This window comes from Pipistrellus kuhlii, unplaced genomic scaffold, assembly GCF_014108245.1.
Source record: "Pipistrellus kuhlii isolate mPipKuh1 unplaced genomic scaffold, mPipKuh1.p scaffold_m20_p_64, whole genome shotgun sequence".
NCBI lineage: Eukaryota > Metazoa > Chordata > Mammalia > Chiroptera > Vespertilionidae > Pipistrellus > Pipistrellus kuhlii.
Genome location: NW_023425567.1, coordinates 345774 through 361461, shown reverse-complemented (window position 1 = coordinate 361461; position 15688 = coordinate 345774). Strand labels below are relative to the sequence as shown.

The window sequence follows — 15688 nt, the reverse complement described above, 5'->3', positions numbered from 1 at the left end:
CCCGGAGGCCTGCACACCAGGCCAGCTCAGCGCAGCGGCCCCCGCCCCGTGTGCAGCTGTGTTCGGGCCAGCAGAGCAGCGTGGCCCGTGGACAAGCCCTGGAGCCGGTCCATCACGGAAAGAATCAGGGCCCTCCAGCCCAGCCATGTGGCGGACACAGCCCGGAAAACTTGCAGTGGGTGGACTCCGCCCCTCAGGATCCTGGGCACCTCCTGGCTCCTGCCCGTCCGGCACTGAGCGAGCTCTGAGTCCAGGCAGGTCCCCAGGTGCCTCCTCTGCGCGGCTCTATCCCTGGAGCTCCAGCCGCTGCTTCAGAACAAGGCCCCACGGCGGCTCCCAGCTCAGCACCAGCCCAGGCCTCCACGCAGGCCCAGGTCTCCACGCTGTCAGGCCTCCGCGCTGTCAGACCTCCGTACTGTCAGGCCTCTACACTGTCAGGCCTCCGTACTGTCAGGCCTCTACGCTGTCAGGCCTCCACACCGGCCCAGGCCTTCACGCCGGCTCAGGCCTCCACGCTGTCAGGCCTCCACGCCGGCCCAGGCCTCCACGCCGGCTCAGGCCTCCACGCTGTCAGGCCTCCACGCCGGCCCGGGCCTCCACGCCGTCAGGCCTCCACGCTGTCAGGCCTCCGTACTGTCAGGCCTCCACGCCGGCTCAGGCCTCCACGCTGTCAGGCCTCCACGCCGGCTCAGGCCTCCACGCTGTCAGGCCTCCACGCCGGCCCGGGCCTCCACGCCGTCAGGCCTGCGCGCTGGGCTGGCCAGCCGGCCTCTTCGATGGGACTTTCCTCTTCTCCAGGTCCTGCCGGATCTCCTGGGGGAAGGCCTGGATGTTCTTCTGGACACACGGGAGGCAGAACCTCCTGGAGTAGAACAGACTGCAGTCCTGGGGGAGGAGGGCAGACTGAGGGCCGGGGCGCGGGCGCAGGCGGGCAGGGGCTGGGCGGGCCCAGGATGCACGGGCAGCTGAGGGGAGGTGGGAGGGTGCAGCTGGAGCCAGAACAGCAGGAGGGAGGCCCAAGGGGGTGGCCCAGGGGAAAAAGAAACGGGGGAGGGGGCCAGGGGCAGCCCTGCAGGCACGCGTGTCGGGTTTTCATTCGTGGGAGCCATGAGCCTCCGAGAAGGCCTGGGGCAGTGGCCCTGTGCCTCTGAGGGGCTGGGGGCTGTTTCAGTGCAGGTGACCAGTCCAGGGCAGGACGCTTAGCCCCTCGGGCAGGCTCACCCGGATCCCAGGGCCACACTCAGCTCCCCCTGGTGTTCTCAGACACCAGGCTCAGCCTGCTGGGCCCCCGGCTCCCTCACCTGTAACATGGCGCAGACTGACTGGGGCTGGGGAGAGGGACTGAGAAGCCCCATGGCTAAGGCAGCCCCCAAGCAGGGCCTGGCACACAGATGCTCGGGGGGCCCCCGATGACCCCCAGAAAGAAGGTCCCCACCCCGGGGATGGGGAGGGCCTGCATGGGGCCGCTGGGGTGGTGCAGAGCCTCCCAGAAGCTACCTGTACCCCTCGGGCCCCACAGAGACCCTGGCTGGCCCAGCGTGCCCTCCGTGTGCCCTCTGCCCCGTGCTGGCTGCGGGACCCCCAAAGGGAGGCAGACCAGCCGGCCTCCGAGAGCCGCCTGGGCCCTGGTGACTGAGGACCGGGACCCTGAGGAGAGGAAAGCTGGTGCGCTCTGCCCTCGGGAATGGCTCCCGGGCCACCTGTCCCGTCATGCGTGTGGGGTCCCAGCCCGGGGTCCGGGGGGAGACAGGGGATGGGGGACGTGGGGGGCAGATGGGGGCGGGGGGGGGGGCGTGAGGGGGAGGAAGGGAGGCAGTGGCGCTGGCTTACCCACCGGGCCCACACACACCAGCCGGCCGCAGACACTGCACCGGGAGCCCAGGACCAGGAACCTGTCCTTGTCGGGGCTGAAGGGGTCCTTCATGACGTAGCTCTCCTCCAGGAGGCTGTGGGGCAGGGAGCGAGGCCGGCTTGGGGTCTGATGGAGGCTCAGCGGGGAGGGGCTGGCCCCTGCTCTGGGCTCTGCAACCGCTGGGGGGGCCACCACCCTTCTCAGCAGCCTGAGGGGCCCTGACCGCCTCACAGGTGGGGCCGGGGCCACGAGGTCTCCCTCCCCTCACTCCAGGGTCCCGCCCATCCCACTCTGCCTGCTTCCACGCAGGGACCACCGCCTTGTAGAGTGCGGCCTCTCGCCGCATACCCAGAGGGAGACCCAAGGGGTTCGAGGCGATGCCCCTGTCCGGCCAGCAGGGGAACCCCGCAGCAGGAGGAGCCTGCCCTGCCCCTCGCCCTGTGTGAGGAACGCATCGGTCCACTCCCCGATGACGTGGCATCAGGTGAGGGACAACTTGAAGGTCAAGAACCAGGCGCTGGGCCCACCGGCTCTCCTCCGGCCTTCTCGGCCGATCGCAGGAAGCTGCTCCTGGGGACTCCCTCCCACGGGCCCTGAGCCCCGGACACGACACTCACATGACAGACTGGGTGTCGGGGGGCTTCTGCCCCACGTAGCTGTACGGAGCTGTCAGGGCGCAGAGCTGGCACTCAAACACACCCGAGGGGCGCTGCTCCGCCTCGCACGCCATCTGCAAGATCAAGGGGCAGGCCCGCCACCTTCAGAACCAACATCTGCCCACAGCTCAGAGCCTGGCGGCATGCCGCCCACGGAGAAGACGAAGGGGGGGCCTCAGGTCCAACGTCCGAGACCTCCTCAAGGCCACACATTCCTTCCAAGTGCATGTGAGACGCTTACCAGGAGGGACTCTGTGCTGAGCCGACATAAGCCCCAGACAACGAAAAACAACGGAAATTGCAGAGGACGTTCTCCAATCCCAATTAAAACCATAACAAAAAGATACCCTAACAACCTCCCACTACTTGGAAATGAAACAATAACATTTTAACTAAATCATAGTTCAGAGAGGGAAATTAGAAAATGTTTTAACTAAAAAATGGCTTAACCTCAAATTGTTAAACATTTAAAGGAGAAATAGTACCAACATATAGAAGGTATTTCAGAATGCAAAAAAAGAAACCGCTTCTCAGTGATTTTCTGAGGCCAGTACTACATGGACACCAAAACTGCCCGGGTTACCTTCACACCGCTAACAGACAAAGCCATGGCACAAAAACTACAGCCCAGTAGCCTTCATGAGCCCGATACAAAAATATTTGGCAAAATATCAGCGAACTGCAATAGATAGGAAGCCTGAGTGGGTTCAGTTCCACCAGACTTGAGGAGTGCAAGGTTGGTTTAATGTTCCGAATCCAACAAACGGAGCTTTGGACGGGAACAGGATAGACACCAGGACTCATCATTTCAACAGCGTGACAAAACTCAACAGGGTTTTACAAAATTCAAGACTCAGCGTGGTACGTCTGACCCCACAGGCTCCCCTCCTGACGACGGGGACCCTCTGAGACGGGCCTTCTCTCTCCCGTCACTGCCGCACCCGCCAGGCTTGCTCACTCTCCTCCACCTCTCCTTGTGGTTCTCACAGCCTCGCCTCTGCTCCTGCTATTCCCTCCCCTGGACGGCTCCCTCACATCTGCCCACGGAGTTTCCCTCCGGCTGCCTCAAAGATTTTTTGTCTTTGGCTTTCAGCAGTTTGAAAAAAAAATTTAAAAGTATATATATGTATTTGTATATATATACACACATATATATAAATATATATATATACAATATGTATATGTGTATACATAAAGTGTTTCATCCTGCTTGTGCTTCTCTAAGCAGTCTTCGGCCTGTGTTTTGAGAACTCGCATTATTTTTGGAAAAGTCTTAACCATGGAAGCCCCATTCTTTCTCCCTCTTCTTCTGTTGGGATTCCAAGTGCAAATGTAAGGTGTCCCCCCAAATATGTATACACGCACTTTGAAGCATTATAAGGGCGGTGTTTATTAAAATACAGTTCCTGCCAAAACCGGTGTGGCTCATTGGTTAGGCTGCTCGCTATGCCCCCCGCGCTCGCCCCGCTCCTCTGGGCCTGACCGTTCACTCCTTCCCTGTTCCGCGTGGGCGTGTCTATGGGTCAGAACCAAGTTCACGTATTTTTTATTCCTTGGCCGTGACCTGGGCCACCACCTTCGGCGTGCGCTCTGCAGGCATTCTCCGTCTCTGCTGCGGTTTATTCCCAACCTTCACACCTGACTTTTTCCTAAAATCCCCCTCCCGAGCTCCGCACCCGCCGCCACCCGGCGGCCTTCCCCCAGTCCTCCGCCCCGGCCCTGGCGCCGCGGGGCAGCGACTCCGGCCACTGGCACTCGGAACCCCGTGGACCGCCCCCGAGGCGCCGAGATCGGCCGGCGAGCCACACGCGCTGGTGGGACGCGCGCGCCGCCCCGCCGCCCCGCCGCTCCACTCACCTCCGCCGCCACCGGCGGCCCCCGCCCACCGCGCCTGCGTGGCCCCGCCCCCGACTGCCCACAGCGCCTGCGCGGCCCCGCCCCCGCTCTATGACCGCCCACAGCGCGTGCGCGGTTCCTCTCCCAGGCGCATGCGCAGCGCGGGAGGGCGCTTTGGTCAGACTCCCGCCTCCGCCGCGGCCTCTGGGTCTGTTGCCTGTGGGGGCTGCCCGGCCTCCTCCGGTCCGGGGCCGCCCCCTGGGCCTGCGGTCTGGATGCTCGAAGGTGCTCGGCTTCTTCCTGAGTTTCCACCGGCTTCTGCGGAGCCGAGGCCGCTGTGCGCGGCTGGCAAACAGCCCGCCTGCGCGGAGGTGCGACGCCGCCGCCCACGCGCCTGAGGCCGGAGCGGCCTGCTCTTCCCGCACCCCGTGCGCCCGGAGCCCCGGGCCGCAGGAGGGCCGCGTGTGCCCCGAAAGGCAGCTGAGAAGAGGGGCTCGGCCCGAGCCCTGTTGTCACCGGGACCTTTAGGAAGCCGTGTCTGCTTGCCCCTGTCACCGTGCTCCTCCGAAACCCCAAAGAGGCCTGCAGAGCCCCTGGGATCTGGGCCCCGCCATCCTTCAGCTTCCAAAGGTTCTCCTGGCGCCAGGCTCGGCCTGCCCCCAGCCTCAGACAGGCTCCCCTGACCCTGCCGCCACCGGACCCCCACCTCACTCCTGGCCTCTAGGCCTGCGAGGCGCCAAGCTAGCCTCTCCGGAGTCATTCTGGTTTGTCGGTAGCCCTTAATGATTTCACTTGGCGGAACTTCACTCTCCTGAGTAGCAACTTGAAGAGTCCATCATGTCCTTAAAGCTTTAGGTGCAGAATTGAACCATGAATATTGGGCACGCACGCCGGCACTCACCCTGACTGGGTCACCTGCCACACAGTTTAGGCTCAGGGCGGACACTGGAGAACCCACCCAGCCCGGGAACACGCACTCCGCACAGACAGGGCCCCCTGTCTCATCAATGTTACAACATGACGTTGGGCAGAACAGTGTTATTTTAGGGCCTACTGTGTGTGCTGCCAATGGATAAAGGGCCGTTAGCGTTGTATAGTTTCTAAGTGTGTAAGAGTGTGACGTACAGAAGCAGGCCTTAAAGCAAGTCTCCGTCAGTAAGACAAAGGGCAGCCCCCCCCCCCCGCCCCCCCAGCCACAGGGAGCTCCACATACAGACTTGTTCAGAGGGGGCTGGATTGGGAGCATTTGTCTTGTGCGAAGCAGACTTGGGAAGGAGTTGGTTTAGAACCGTGGGCGGAATATACCTACCCTCTTCCTGGAAATAGGATGAGAAAAAGGGAGTTCCCAAAAGACTCTTATGAATTGTTGCAAGTCCTGTGAAAGTGGCCTTCAAAGGTTTGACTTGTGTCCCTTGTCACCGTGTCTCCCTGATAATGCTGTAATTCCCCGTCTGTTTCTAAAGGACAAGAAGTACTGGCCCTGGCTCTACCGGGTTAGGGCCCTGCTGCTCTGCTCTGCCAGGGTGTGGCACAGGCCCCGCCACCGCTGGACTTGCCTGGAATCCTCACAGCACCTATGGCTGCCGTCCTGGACCTCACTCAGACCACATGCTGGGACCGGCATGTTCCAGGACTCCCCAGCAGGACTGTGGGCTTGGGCCTGTGTTTGTGACCCTGTAATCCCTCTCCGGCACAGCTCCGAGTCCCAGACACTGTGCTGACCTGTGCGGGAGGACCCTCCCACTCCTGGAGCTGTCTTCCTGGGAAGGGAGGCCTCCAGAGCGCCCGGAGAGAGGCCTCAGTCTTAGGGGCCTCTCAGAGGGGCTGGCCCTGCACGGCGCCCTCACCAGGGGCCGAACTCTCATCCCGATGTTCAGTGGGCAAGTGCATCCCATCGCGAAGCTGGCCCCTTCCCCTTGGTCACTCTGTCTTTCAAAGGAAAGGTGGTGAAGAGAGGAGCTGATGCAAACAGCCAGCTGGTAGAAGCAGCGTGAAGCCAGGGACCTCCCCTAAGGGCACTTAGAGAATCCAGATCTGGCCTGACCCTGACCGTGAGAGTGGCTGTGGTGGGTTTCTCTCCTGGCAGTGGCCCCAGCAGGAGCCCTGGGTGCTCCTAGGTGCCTGCCAGGGTTGCAGGGCCGCCTGGCGAGTGATGAACACTTAGGACCAAGCACCCACAGGCTGCTTTCCAGGGCAGGAGCCCCCCACGCCTCCCGGAAGTCACACCTCATTCTGATGCAGGACCTACACAAAGGAACGCGCTCCGGAGGGAAATACAGCCGCTGCCAGCCCGTTTGTCTGAAACCAACAACACTGTCTTTATTCAGTAACCACCCACCAGGCCCAGACCTTGGGGTACATACCGCCAGGTCCACACACAGCACAGGTGCCACGGTCAGAGCGAGCCCACACACACCCCTTGTTGTCTAACGCAAACTGTGTCTCCTGGCCAGAAAACAGCCCTGTTTCCCATCTTTAATCTGAAGGGGCCTTAGGGAGTAGGTGGGGAGCTTCAGACTTCCGACTGCCCTCATCCCTGCACCCTCAACTCGGCACATCCAGAGCTCCCCACAGGCCCTCCGGCCCTGGCCCAGCTGGAATGTGGGGCTGCAGGGGACAAGGGACAGGGAAGCTCCGATCTGTGAAAAGAACTCCCAGTGAGGGGTGTGTGTGTGTGTGTGTGTGTGTGTGTAGGGGGATCTTTAGCTCCCTCCTCCAAACTGCTATGGGCCCCAAAGGCCCTCAGTGCCCCCAAAGGGAGCTCATCCCAGGTGTCTGGCAGCCCCCCACCGCTCTCCCCTGCCTGCTGCTATACTCCCTGCTGTCACGTTCCTAAAAGTGGCGGCCAAGAGTGGGAACCTTCGCAGATGCAGGGGTGTGTGTCGTGCAGGACACGGCCGACGGGGTGACGGAGCCTCTGAACTGAGCAGGAGGCGGGAGAGCTCTCCTGCAGCCGGCGGCGTCACACCACCAGGTACACCATCTTCCTCTCGTTGATGTTCCTGGTCTTCAGTCCCCGGTAGTGCCTGCTGCACTTCTCCGGCTTCCCGTACAGCATGTCCACCAGGGGCTGCCGCTCGCCTGGGTCCTGGGGCTGGGTGGACAGGAAGCCGAAGCCCGTCCGGAGCTTGTCGTACAGGTAGACTATGGCTTCCGCTTCCTGCGAAGGCTCCTCGTACACGGGCTGCCGCAGGGCCCTGTGGGCAGACAGGATCACAGCCGAGAACAGGTTCATCAGCACGCAAATCAGCAGCAGCACAAACGCCGCGAGGAACAGGATGCCGAGGGCCCTGTTGCTGGAAAATTCCTCGTCCCGCAAAGCTGCGGTGCAGTAGGAGAAGACGGTCTGCGTGGCGTGGACCACACTGCTGTAGCCCCATTCGTGCTGGCCGAACACCAGGTGGCCAAGAGCCACGAACAGCAGGACGTACACGCACACCAGGAGCGCCGCGTGGCAGGTGCCGAGCAGGGCCGTCTGGAGGACCCCCTGGGCCAGGCGCACGTGGTAGAAGAACCTGAGGTACCGGAGGGTCTTCAGGATGGTCAGAAACAGCAGGAGCCCCAACGCCACCTCCATGTAGCGGTCCGCCTGCGCCACGGCGTGAAAGGGAATGAAGTCCTCGGGGTTCGATGCGTAGAACTGGATGACGGCGGTGGCCAGGAAGTACTTCCTCAGGGACAGCGCGATCCACACGGCAAAGATGCTCACGTGCGCCAAGTTGGACCAGTGGCTCGCACTGGCCACGTAGAAGAGGCCCTTCTCCGTGAGGACGTGGCCCTCGTATACGACGTAGACGATGAAAACCACGAGAATGGCCACGTACAGGTAGGCCTCCGCCGACCTGCCTATGTTGAGATCAGCCAGGGCGAAGGAGTGCACGGGTATGCTTGCGTTCACCACGCCCAGCTGAGAGACCTCGAACAGGACGGCCGCGCTGCAGAGCAGCCCCGCATCCGGGTTCAGGGTGGTCAGCTCCAGGATCACAGCCCACGTGTTCTCGTCCAGCCAGCGGCTGCTCCGGAGGTCCCTGAGCCTCAGCGTGGAGTTAAAGCGCTGCTGGTCTGGGAAGAAATAGAAAGCATACCCCCCCGAGCCATAGGTGTGCAGAAGCCCGTAAGAGTGGTACACCCACCGCTTCTCCCGAGGCCTGTAGGTGAAGCCGTCGGCGTTCTTGTCTGCCTGCCGCTTGTCAACTTTCTTCCAGAAGCCGGGGTGGTCGGCGGTGTCCTCCGGGTCGGCCCCGTGTTTGGGATGGCAGCGAATCTCTCCTTCGATGCTGCCGGGCGGAAAGCGCCCGGCCGGCCGACAGGCCCTGGGGCCAGGCGCCGCCCTCACCTGCCTCATCAGCGGGAGGCCGAGGATCTTGGAGGAGCTGTCGGGAAGGAAGGTTGGGCGGGGGTCGTTGTGGAGCAGAGGCAGCAGCACGCCGTCGAGCCACGGGTAGATGTCGTCCAGCGTGGTGACGGCAGCGAGCCCCGCAGAGAAGCGGCTGCGGATGAACTGGTTGTAGCGGAAGCTGTCCGTTTGGCGGAGGAAGGTGCCGAGGCCCAGCAGGAGGGCCAGCAGGAGGCAGTGAGCAAGGAAGCGGCCCAGGAAGAGCAGGGCTCTCCTCTTGATCTCCCTCTTCCTTCGGAAAATGCCCACTTCGTCTGGCGTGAGAGGCTGGTACATCCTGCTGGCCCGGAGGTAGGCGACGTACAGGTGCCGCTGGCCCATCTCCTCGGGGTGCAGCCAGAGCTCCTGCAGCTGGACCTCGGTGTAGCGGTAGCTGCTGATCCAGGGGAGGTTTTTGCAGTACTTGAGCCTGTTGGTTCGAATGCTTGTCAGGAGGATAATTTTCAGCGGCTGCACCAGGAAAATGGACTGGCAGAAGGAACAGAACGATGCGAAGACCCACTCAATCGACTTGTGATAGCCGTAGGTGAGGCCGTAAAACACAATGAAGTACGAGGACACCCCCGAGGTGGCGAACACCAGGAACCACGCGATCCACTTGCAACACGGAGGCAGCACGGTCCTGGATTTCAGTGGCGACAGCGACAGCGGCGGCGGCGGTGGCGGCGCTGGCGGTGCCTCGGGACTGCGGTCCACGTTTTCGGTGTTGGCGTTGGTGTCTGTGCGCAGGGTGGGTTTGGGTGTGCCCTTGCTTTCTCTTTTCTTAGGCGGGAGCCCTGCTTTGGGGGTCGCCTGGGGAAGAGACTCCTGGCGCCCCTTAAGCCCCTGGGACTGCTGGGCTTTTTGGCCGGGGGTCTGCTGGGAGCGCGCCTCGGCGGTCGTCTCCTGGGCGTACCACTTCTCCAGCCGCTCCTCCCAGTGGCCGGCCGCCTTTTCCACCTCGGGGTGCTCTTGAGGTGCCACCTCGTTCAGGGTGGCCTGCGGTCTCCGCTGGGAGTAGAAGAACAGCCCCGAGATGATGAACTGCACCGGGAGGGTGATCATGACGCTCTGCAAGCCGATGACCATCGACCTGACGTATTGGCTCTCCCGGGACTTGGATTTGTCCTCCCTGTCCAGGTTGAAGAACATGATGTTGCACAGGAGGGTGGACAGCAGCATGGCCAGGCAGCAGGACAGCCGCTGCAGCCGGTTGAAGCCGCGGGCAATGACGCCGGCAAACACGGAGAACCATATGTGGTTCTTCTCCAGCTTGTACGTCCCATCGATGAGCAAGAAGTCCATTCTCTGCAGCGGCGCGTTGGGGTCAGTGACGGGAAACGTCCTGTCCAAAGAGGTCTCGATAGAAAGCCACTCGCGGCACATGAACAGCCAGATGTGCCTGCTGAACAGGTTCTCCACTTTGATGCGACTTAAGTACCAGCCTGGGGCGCGGCCCTCGTTGTTGTGCCACACGCGGATGGACTGAATGTCCCCCAAGTTCCTGCTGGTCGTCAGGAGGAAAGTGTTGACGCTGCCCCGGTAGAGAGTTTTAAACTGGGGGTGACTTAAACAATGAACATCGCTGGTGCTCCGGGTCCCGGTAAGTTGGACGAAGACATTGGCCCTGGTCCCGGACCCACAGCGGCTCCCTGTGAAGACAGTGACGAGGTAGCATGTGTTGTCGTAAGGGTCGTTGTCGGGGAGGACGATGGCGTGGTCCCGAAGAAACTGGTCCGTTTCATCTCTGTGCAAGGCCCAGAAAGCCAGGACGGAGTACAGGAACAGAATGAAAACGACGACCAAGAGGGTCACGGAGTTGTGGGTCACTTCCTTGATGACCTCTAACCGGAGGTCCACAGGGTTCGGCGGCACGACCATCTTGGCTGTCAGGTGGCGGAAGCGCAGGGGGACGGTGGCCAGCCGCCGGGCCCGCCTGGCCTTCCCGCAGACACAGTGCACTCGGTCCCAGGTGGTCTTCTCCCCGAGGACACAGACGTCTTCTCTCCAGTCGCTCTGGATCCCATTCATGTCCAGGCAGTGGATCCCGAAGAGAGAAACCCTCACCAGCTTGTTACTGGGCTGCATGACAAAATGAGGTGCCTTCAAAGCCACGATGATGACACACTCCGGCGACTGGCCCCGCTGAGCTATGACCTGCAGCAGGGACAGCGGGAGGCAAACTAGGCGGGCCACGCTCACGGCACAGGCCGGGTCAAACAGGTCGCTGTGGTTGACGATGGGAGGGATATCGTGGGGCACCAGGAAGGTGGTGACCAAGGCGGAGGGGGTCATCTCCCAGCCGGCGTACACCAGCACGGTGAACTGCACGGTCACCTCGGTCACGATGTGAACCAGCAGCTCCCGCACCTCGCGGCTGTCCACTTGGAAGCGGAACGCCCCTGTCGTCTGCCTGGCGGACTCGTCCGGGTTCTCGGGCTCCTGGTCGGGGCCCACAGTGAGGTTGAAGGCCGCAGAGCTCAAGTTCCGCCTGCTGACGTACACGTCCACCACGTCGGGGGTGAGCTCCGTTTCGTCCCCGTTGGCCATGGTTCCCGTCAATCTGAATCCAACCACGTCTAGCGAAAGGCTCTCCGGGTAATCCAGCCACGGGAAGGGGTCATCTGCAAACTCATAGAACACCATGGAGACCGGAGCGTTAGCCAGCACAAGGGGAGTGCTGTTCACGTTGAGTGTTGGCTGAAAACAATTCCGACAGTCTCTCTTGCTGCCTAGGACTTGGTTGGAAACAGCCCACTTTTCCACTTTGCCAACGTACACGATAAAGCTGGGGCTGCTCATCACGGTGGTTCCGTCGTCCGGCACTTTGCCGGCCAGTACCGTCTCTGCCAGAGACTGTATGACACGGAAAGGGTCAACATAAATCACGTGACGATCGGCCATTTTAAGGATATTCGACACGACCGTTAGTATCCCAGTGCTCATGGTTTCTATTTGTTCCGAGTGCAAGTCCTGACCTCTCTGCTGATGCTGCCGGAAGGCTTGGTTTGCCTGCCAAATCCTGTCTGTGGCAGGTTTCCGAGCAACTTGGGGAAATTCAGACGTCCTCTGGGTTACTTTGGCGAGAGCCGTGACCACCTGGTTGATGCCATTCAGAGTGTCCATGGCGAGGAGGAAGGACTGGTTGACCAGGTGTTCCCAGAGCATGGTCTTGTCCTCGTGCAGCGCTGGTTCGGGTTTCATGCTGCTCAGAACGGAGGCCACCATGTACATTAAGTAACCTGCAGGCAGAAACTCCTGCTTTTGGAGCAAAGTAGAGATCTCTGAATTTGGTCCCCTGCTGAAATTGACTAGCTGGTTCAGTATGGCCTGGGGGGAGGCCTGGACAGTAGGAGCCTGTACAGTGGCGAACAGAGTCACCTGAGAGAAGGCTCCCAGCGTGTCATACACCTGGACGAAGAGCTTCGTGGCAAACTGACTGCTCTCCAGACCGACGGGGAGAAAGGAAGGGGGGCTCTGGAAGTCGTTGCCCACATACAGGATGGTCCCCAAGGTGTTGTCTGGTAAAGAACTGATTTCGCCAAAACCATCGTACAAATCGGACACTATCATCTTATATGTCAGAGGGGTGTTCTGGTCCTGAAAATTTTTACACTGGACAACAAACCTGGTGGAAAACGAAACCCCGCTAGTTGGAATAATTTGGCAATCTCCGATTTGAGGGGCATAGTTCACAATAAAGGGATGCCTGAGGGTCAGGTTCACTCCACCCCAAGTTTCTAGATTTAAAACAAGCCAAAACTGAGATTCAGAAAAATTACTAAAAGCAAAAGCTTTTATAGACAAAGAATCGCTGTCCCTCCCCGTCGAAGTCTGCCCCGGCCAATCAAATGGGATCTCTTCCCCCGAAGCCCGCTGGACAGACCACTTGTAGGCGTCCCGGCTGCCGACACAATTGGGACAGTTTAGAAACAAAGAGAACCGATCCGACACAACCAAATTCCTGCCACAGTTTTCAACACACGAAATGCTTGCTGTGGGTGCTGGCGCTGGGAGCACGTGGACGGTTTTTTCCGTGTAGGCAGTCCTGGGAGTCTTCGTTACCACCATTCGGAAAAAATACACCCTGCCTCCTCTGAGTGTCTCCGGGGAAATTGTCAGGACAGGGTCAGAGGCAGAGGCCCAGGTCAGCTTGAGGTCCACCTGCTGCGGGAGACACACCTCCTTGCTGATCACGTTTATGTGGTCTCCGTTGTAGTTGTTTGCGTTGGTGGTGCAGTACCAGGAGAACTGGAGTCCCTCCAGTGGGTCGTCTGAGTCTGGGTCCGCCGATGTGGATCCGTTCAGAACCAGCGGGTCTGAGAACTTCACTGTCTCCCGGGCGTCCCCGAGAAGAACCGCCTTCAGGAAGTCACCAAGGACAGAGATGTGGACGCTGTCCGAGTCTTTCACGGTGGCTAATACTGGTGAGTAAGTGACCAGGGTCAGGGAGAAATTTAACACGTACAAACCCAAAGCTAAGGACTTCGGGGGGATGTGCACGAATGTTGGATCCTGTCCTAACTGGAGGTCCGGCACCACCAAAGGTTTCTTCCAGTCCGGCTCGTGGAAGAGAGAGGCCACGGGGTAAACCTTCCAGATAAAATAAGTGTCCTGAGCGTTGGGGCAGTCGTAGTCCGCGGTGGCGTTGAGGTCGATGCTCATCCGCCGGGTGTACACCACCATGGGATGGCCCGGCGTCCTGTTGATGTGCACCCTGCTGATAGAGCAGTCAACCTGCCCCGAGGCCTGGCAGGACGCTGAGGACTCGCCCGCTTGCGAACTGCTGGAGTTGACATGTGTAGGACACTTGGTTTGGGCCACGAAGCCCATGAAGGGGTGAAGGCCACTGGAGCGGGGGGACACCCTGGAGGCTGGGGAGGCATCCGTGGGGCTGAGCAGCCCGGGGTGAAAGGTCCGTTCCAGAGGCCCGAGCCACTGCGGGGAGCGCGGGTCCATGGGGGTGGGCGCCGCGCGGCGGGCACGGAGCGCGCGGAGCAGGACGCGCACGTGGAGGCAGCGCCAAGGCCACCGCCGTGCGGGGCCGCGGCGGAAGCAGAGGCCGCGGTCACTACCACTCAGGCTGCCGCCGCCGCGGGGGGCCACGCGTGGCCGCAGGCTGAGGCCGCGGAGCAGACAGAGGCCCGGGGTGCGGGGCGCGGAGCGCAGCGGGGCCGCCTCTCCCGGAGCCGGGGGGCGGGGCCGGGCCCGGGACTCGTCGCCGGCGGGCGCTCCGGGAGCCGGAGCCTGCGTGGGGGCGCCGCGGGGGGCGGGGGGCGGAGGGAGGCAGCCGCAGCGCAGGCCCAGGCCCAGGCCCAGGCCCAGGAGCAGGAGGAGCGCCGGCGCAGGCCGCATGGTGCCGCCGACCGATGGGATCCGAGGCGCAGGCGCGGCCAGGGGTGCGCCAACGGCCGGCTGAGCGCGGGCCGCGGGGTCACGGGGCGGCGGGGTCACAGGTGGGGAGGGGATCAGGGCCTGCTGATGGGATTGATGTGGCCTCGTGTCTTGACCCCCTGAGAGGGCCCCTGGCAGCCTCCCACTGCCAGGGAAACGGGCACACTGGGGACCAGGGACTGTGAGCGCCTGCGCGCCCAAAGAGGGCGGACTTTGGGTTTCTCTCTTTGCTTTTCTTTTTCAACTTTTTATTTTTTATTGACTTGAGAGGAAAGGAGAGAGAAGAGAGAGAGAATCATGGATCGGCTGCCTCCTGCACGCCCCACACTGGGGATGGAGCCCACAACCAGGGCCTGTGCCTTTGACCTAAGTCGAACCTGGACCCTTCGGTCCGCAGGCGGATGCTCTATCCAGTGAGCCACACCAGCCGGGCTTTTTTCTACTTTCTTCATGTGAAATCCCGATTTTAGATCTCTCCCCCTGCAAATACAAGTGTTTGCTGCTCTGAGTTTCCTTCCAAACTCTGCTCCCGCATCTGCAGCTGTTGTATTTCATCCTTCAGTTAAGTGTCTAACTCCGCCGTTAGGGTCTGACCCGGGAATTAAAAGTGCGCTGTTTAGTTCCCGCTCATTTGAGTTTCCGGGGGACGCGTTTGGCCGTTGGTCTGGGTTGTGGTCAGAGGGCTGTTCTGTGGCATGTGTCACTCCTTGGCGTTGGCGGCGGCTTGCTTGCGAGCCCGTGGCGGGGTCTGTCCGGCTCTGTGGCCCGTGTGCACGGACAGGGTGTGTCCTGCTGCCGGGAGCGGGCGTTCCGGACACGCCAGGGCGAGCCCCACGCTGTGTGAGCACAGTCTTCCCGAACTCTGCCTGGCTCTGCCAGGTCTGAGGCGGTGCTGGCCCCTCCTCTTGGCATTGGGCACTGGTCCAGCCGGCACCCCGGCTGCCCGTTTCGGCGTCAGGCACTCGGAGCTGGGTCCGTTAGGGCGATGCTTCCTGATAAGCCGCCCCTCTTATCGGTATGAAATGTCTCTGTTGCTGGTAATGATGCTGTCTGAAGTCCATTTTACCTGACATTAAAACAGTCACATGACATGTCAATTATGCTTGAGTAAAACGGGGTGGGTGTGGCGGGCTGGAATAAAACAGCCACACGTACTGTCTACATGACCCATCTTTTAAAATTAACTTCGTCTTCATATTTGAAGTGTTTTTTGGTAGGCAGTATTTAAGAGGGTTGGTTTTGTTTTGTCCGCTCAGTCTATCTCTGCCTTTTAATTGAAATATTTAAACCATCAACATTTAATGTAATTATGGAAAAGTTTAGATTTCAGCCTACACCTTTGTTGTTTTTTGTATTATGCCCTCTGACTTTTTTCTTTCCTTCCTCATTCACTAACACACATTTCTCGAGTGTCCTAGCCCCTCACGTTCCCACCATCCCAGCATGAGGGTTTCAGTTTCTCCGCGTCCTTGGCAACACCTTATTACCTTTCTTTCTAGTCAACCTGCCAGTGTGAAGTGGCATTTCACTGTGCTTTTGATTTGCATTTCCCTGATGACTAATAAGGATGAGCAT

At 60.7% G+C, this 15688-nt stretch overlaps 2 protein-coding genes and 1 long non-coding RNA gene across 5 annotated transcripts; 1 reads left to right on the top strand and 2 right to left on the bottom strand.

Moving 5' to 3' along the window:
* Nucleotides 1-304: 304 nt before the first annotated feature.
* Nucleotides 305-4409, bottom strand: CDPF1 (cysteine rich DPF motif domain containing 1). Of its 3 annotated transcripts, XM_045575080.1 has the most exons (6): nt 4366-4409; nt 2470-2582; nt 1835-1946; nt 745-885; nt 649-694; nt 552-567 (listed from the first exon to the last, which is right to left on the bottom strand). In XM_045575080.1, the coding sequence occupies exons 2-5, from the start codon at nt 2580-2582 to the stop codon at nt 689-691; spliced, it is 372 nt and encodes a 123-aa protein (XP_045431036.1). In that variant the 5' UTR covers nt 4366-4409; the 3' UTR covers nt 552-567; nt 649-688. The 3 variants fall into 3 exon arrangements, with proteins under 3 accessions (XP_036276131.1, XP_045431036.1, XP_045431035.1); XM_036420238.2 differs by lacking the exons at nt 552-567; nt 649-694 and adding an exon at nt 305-349 and having other exon boundaries at nt 719-885; XM_045575079.1 differs by having other exon boundaries at nt 556-694.
* On the top strand, nt 313-1913 carry LOC123651594. The gene is made up of 3 exons (XR_006740414.1): nt 313-374; nt 743-1734; nt 1774-1913. It is a non-coding gene; the product is annotated as an uncharacterized LOC123651594 (long non-coding RNA).
* A 2877-nt stretch (nt 4410-7286) lies between the features above and the next one.
* Nucleotides 7287-14319, bottom strand: PKDREJ (polycystin family receptor for egg jelly). Its single transcript, XM_045575081.1, has one exon. It carries the CDS (start codon nt 14072-14074, stop codon nt 7307-7309), a length of 6768 nt encoding a protein of 2255 aa, XP_045431037.1. The 5' UTR covers nt 14075-14319; the 3' UTR covers nt 7287-7306.
* Nucleotides 14320-15688: the final 1369 nt, after the last annotated feature.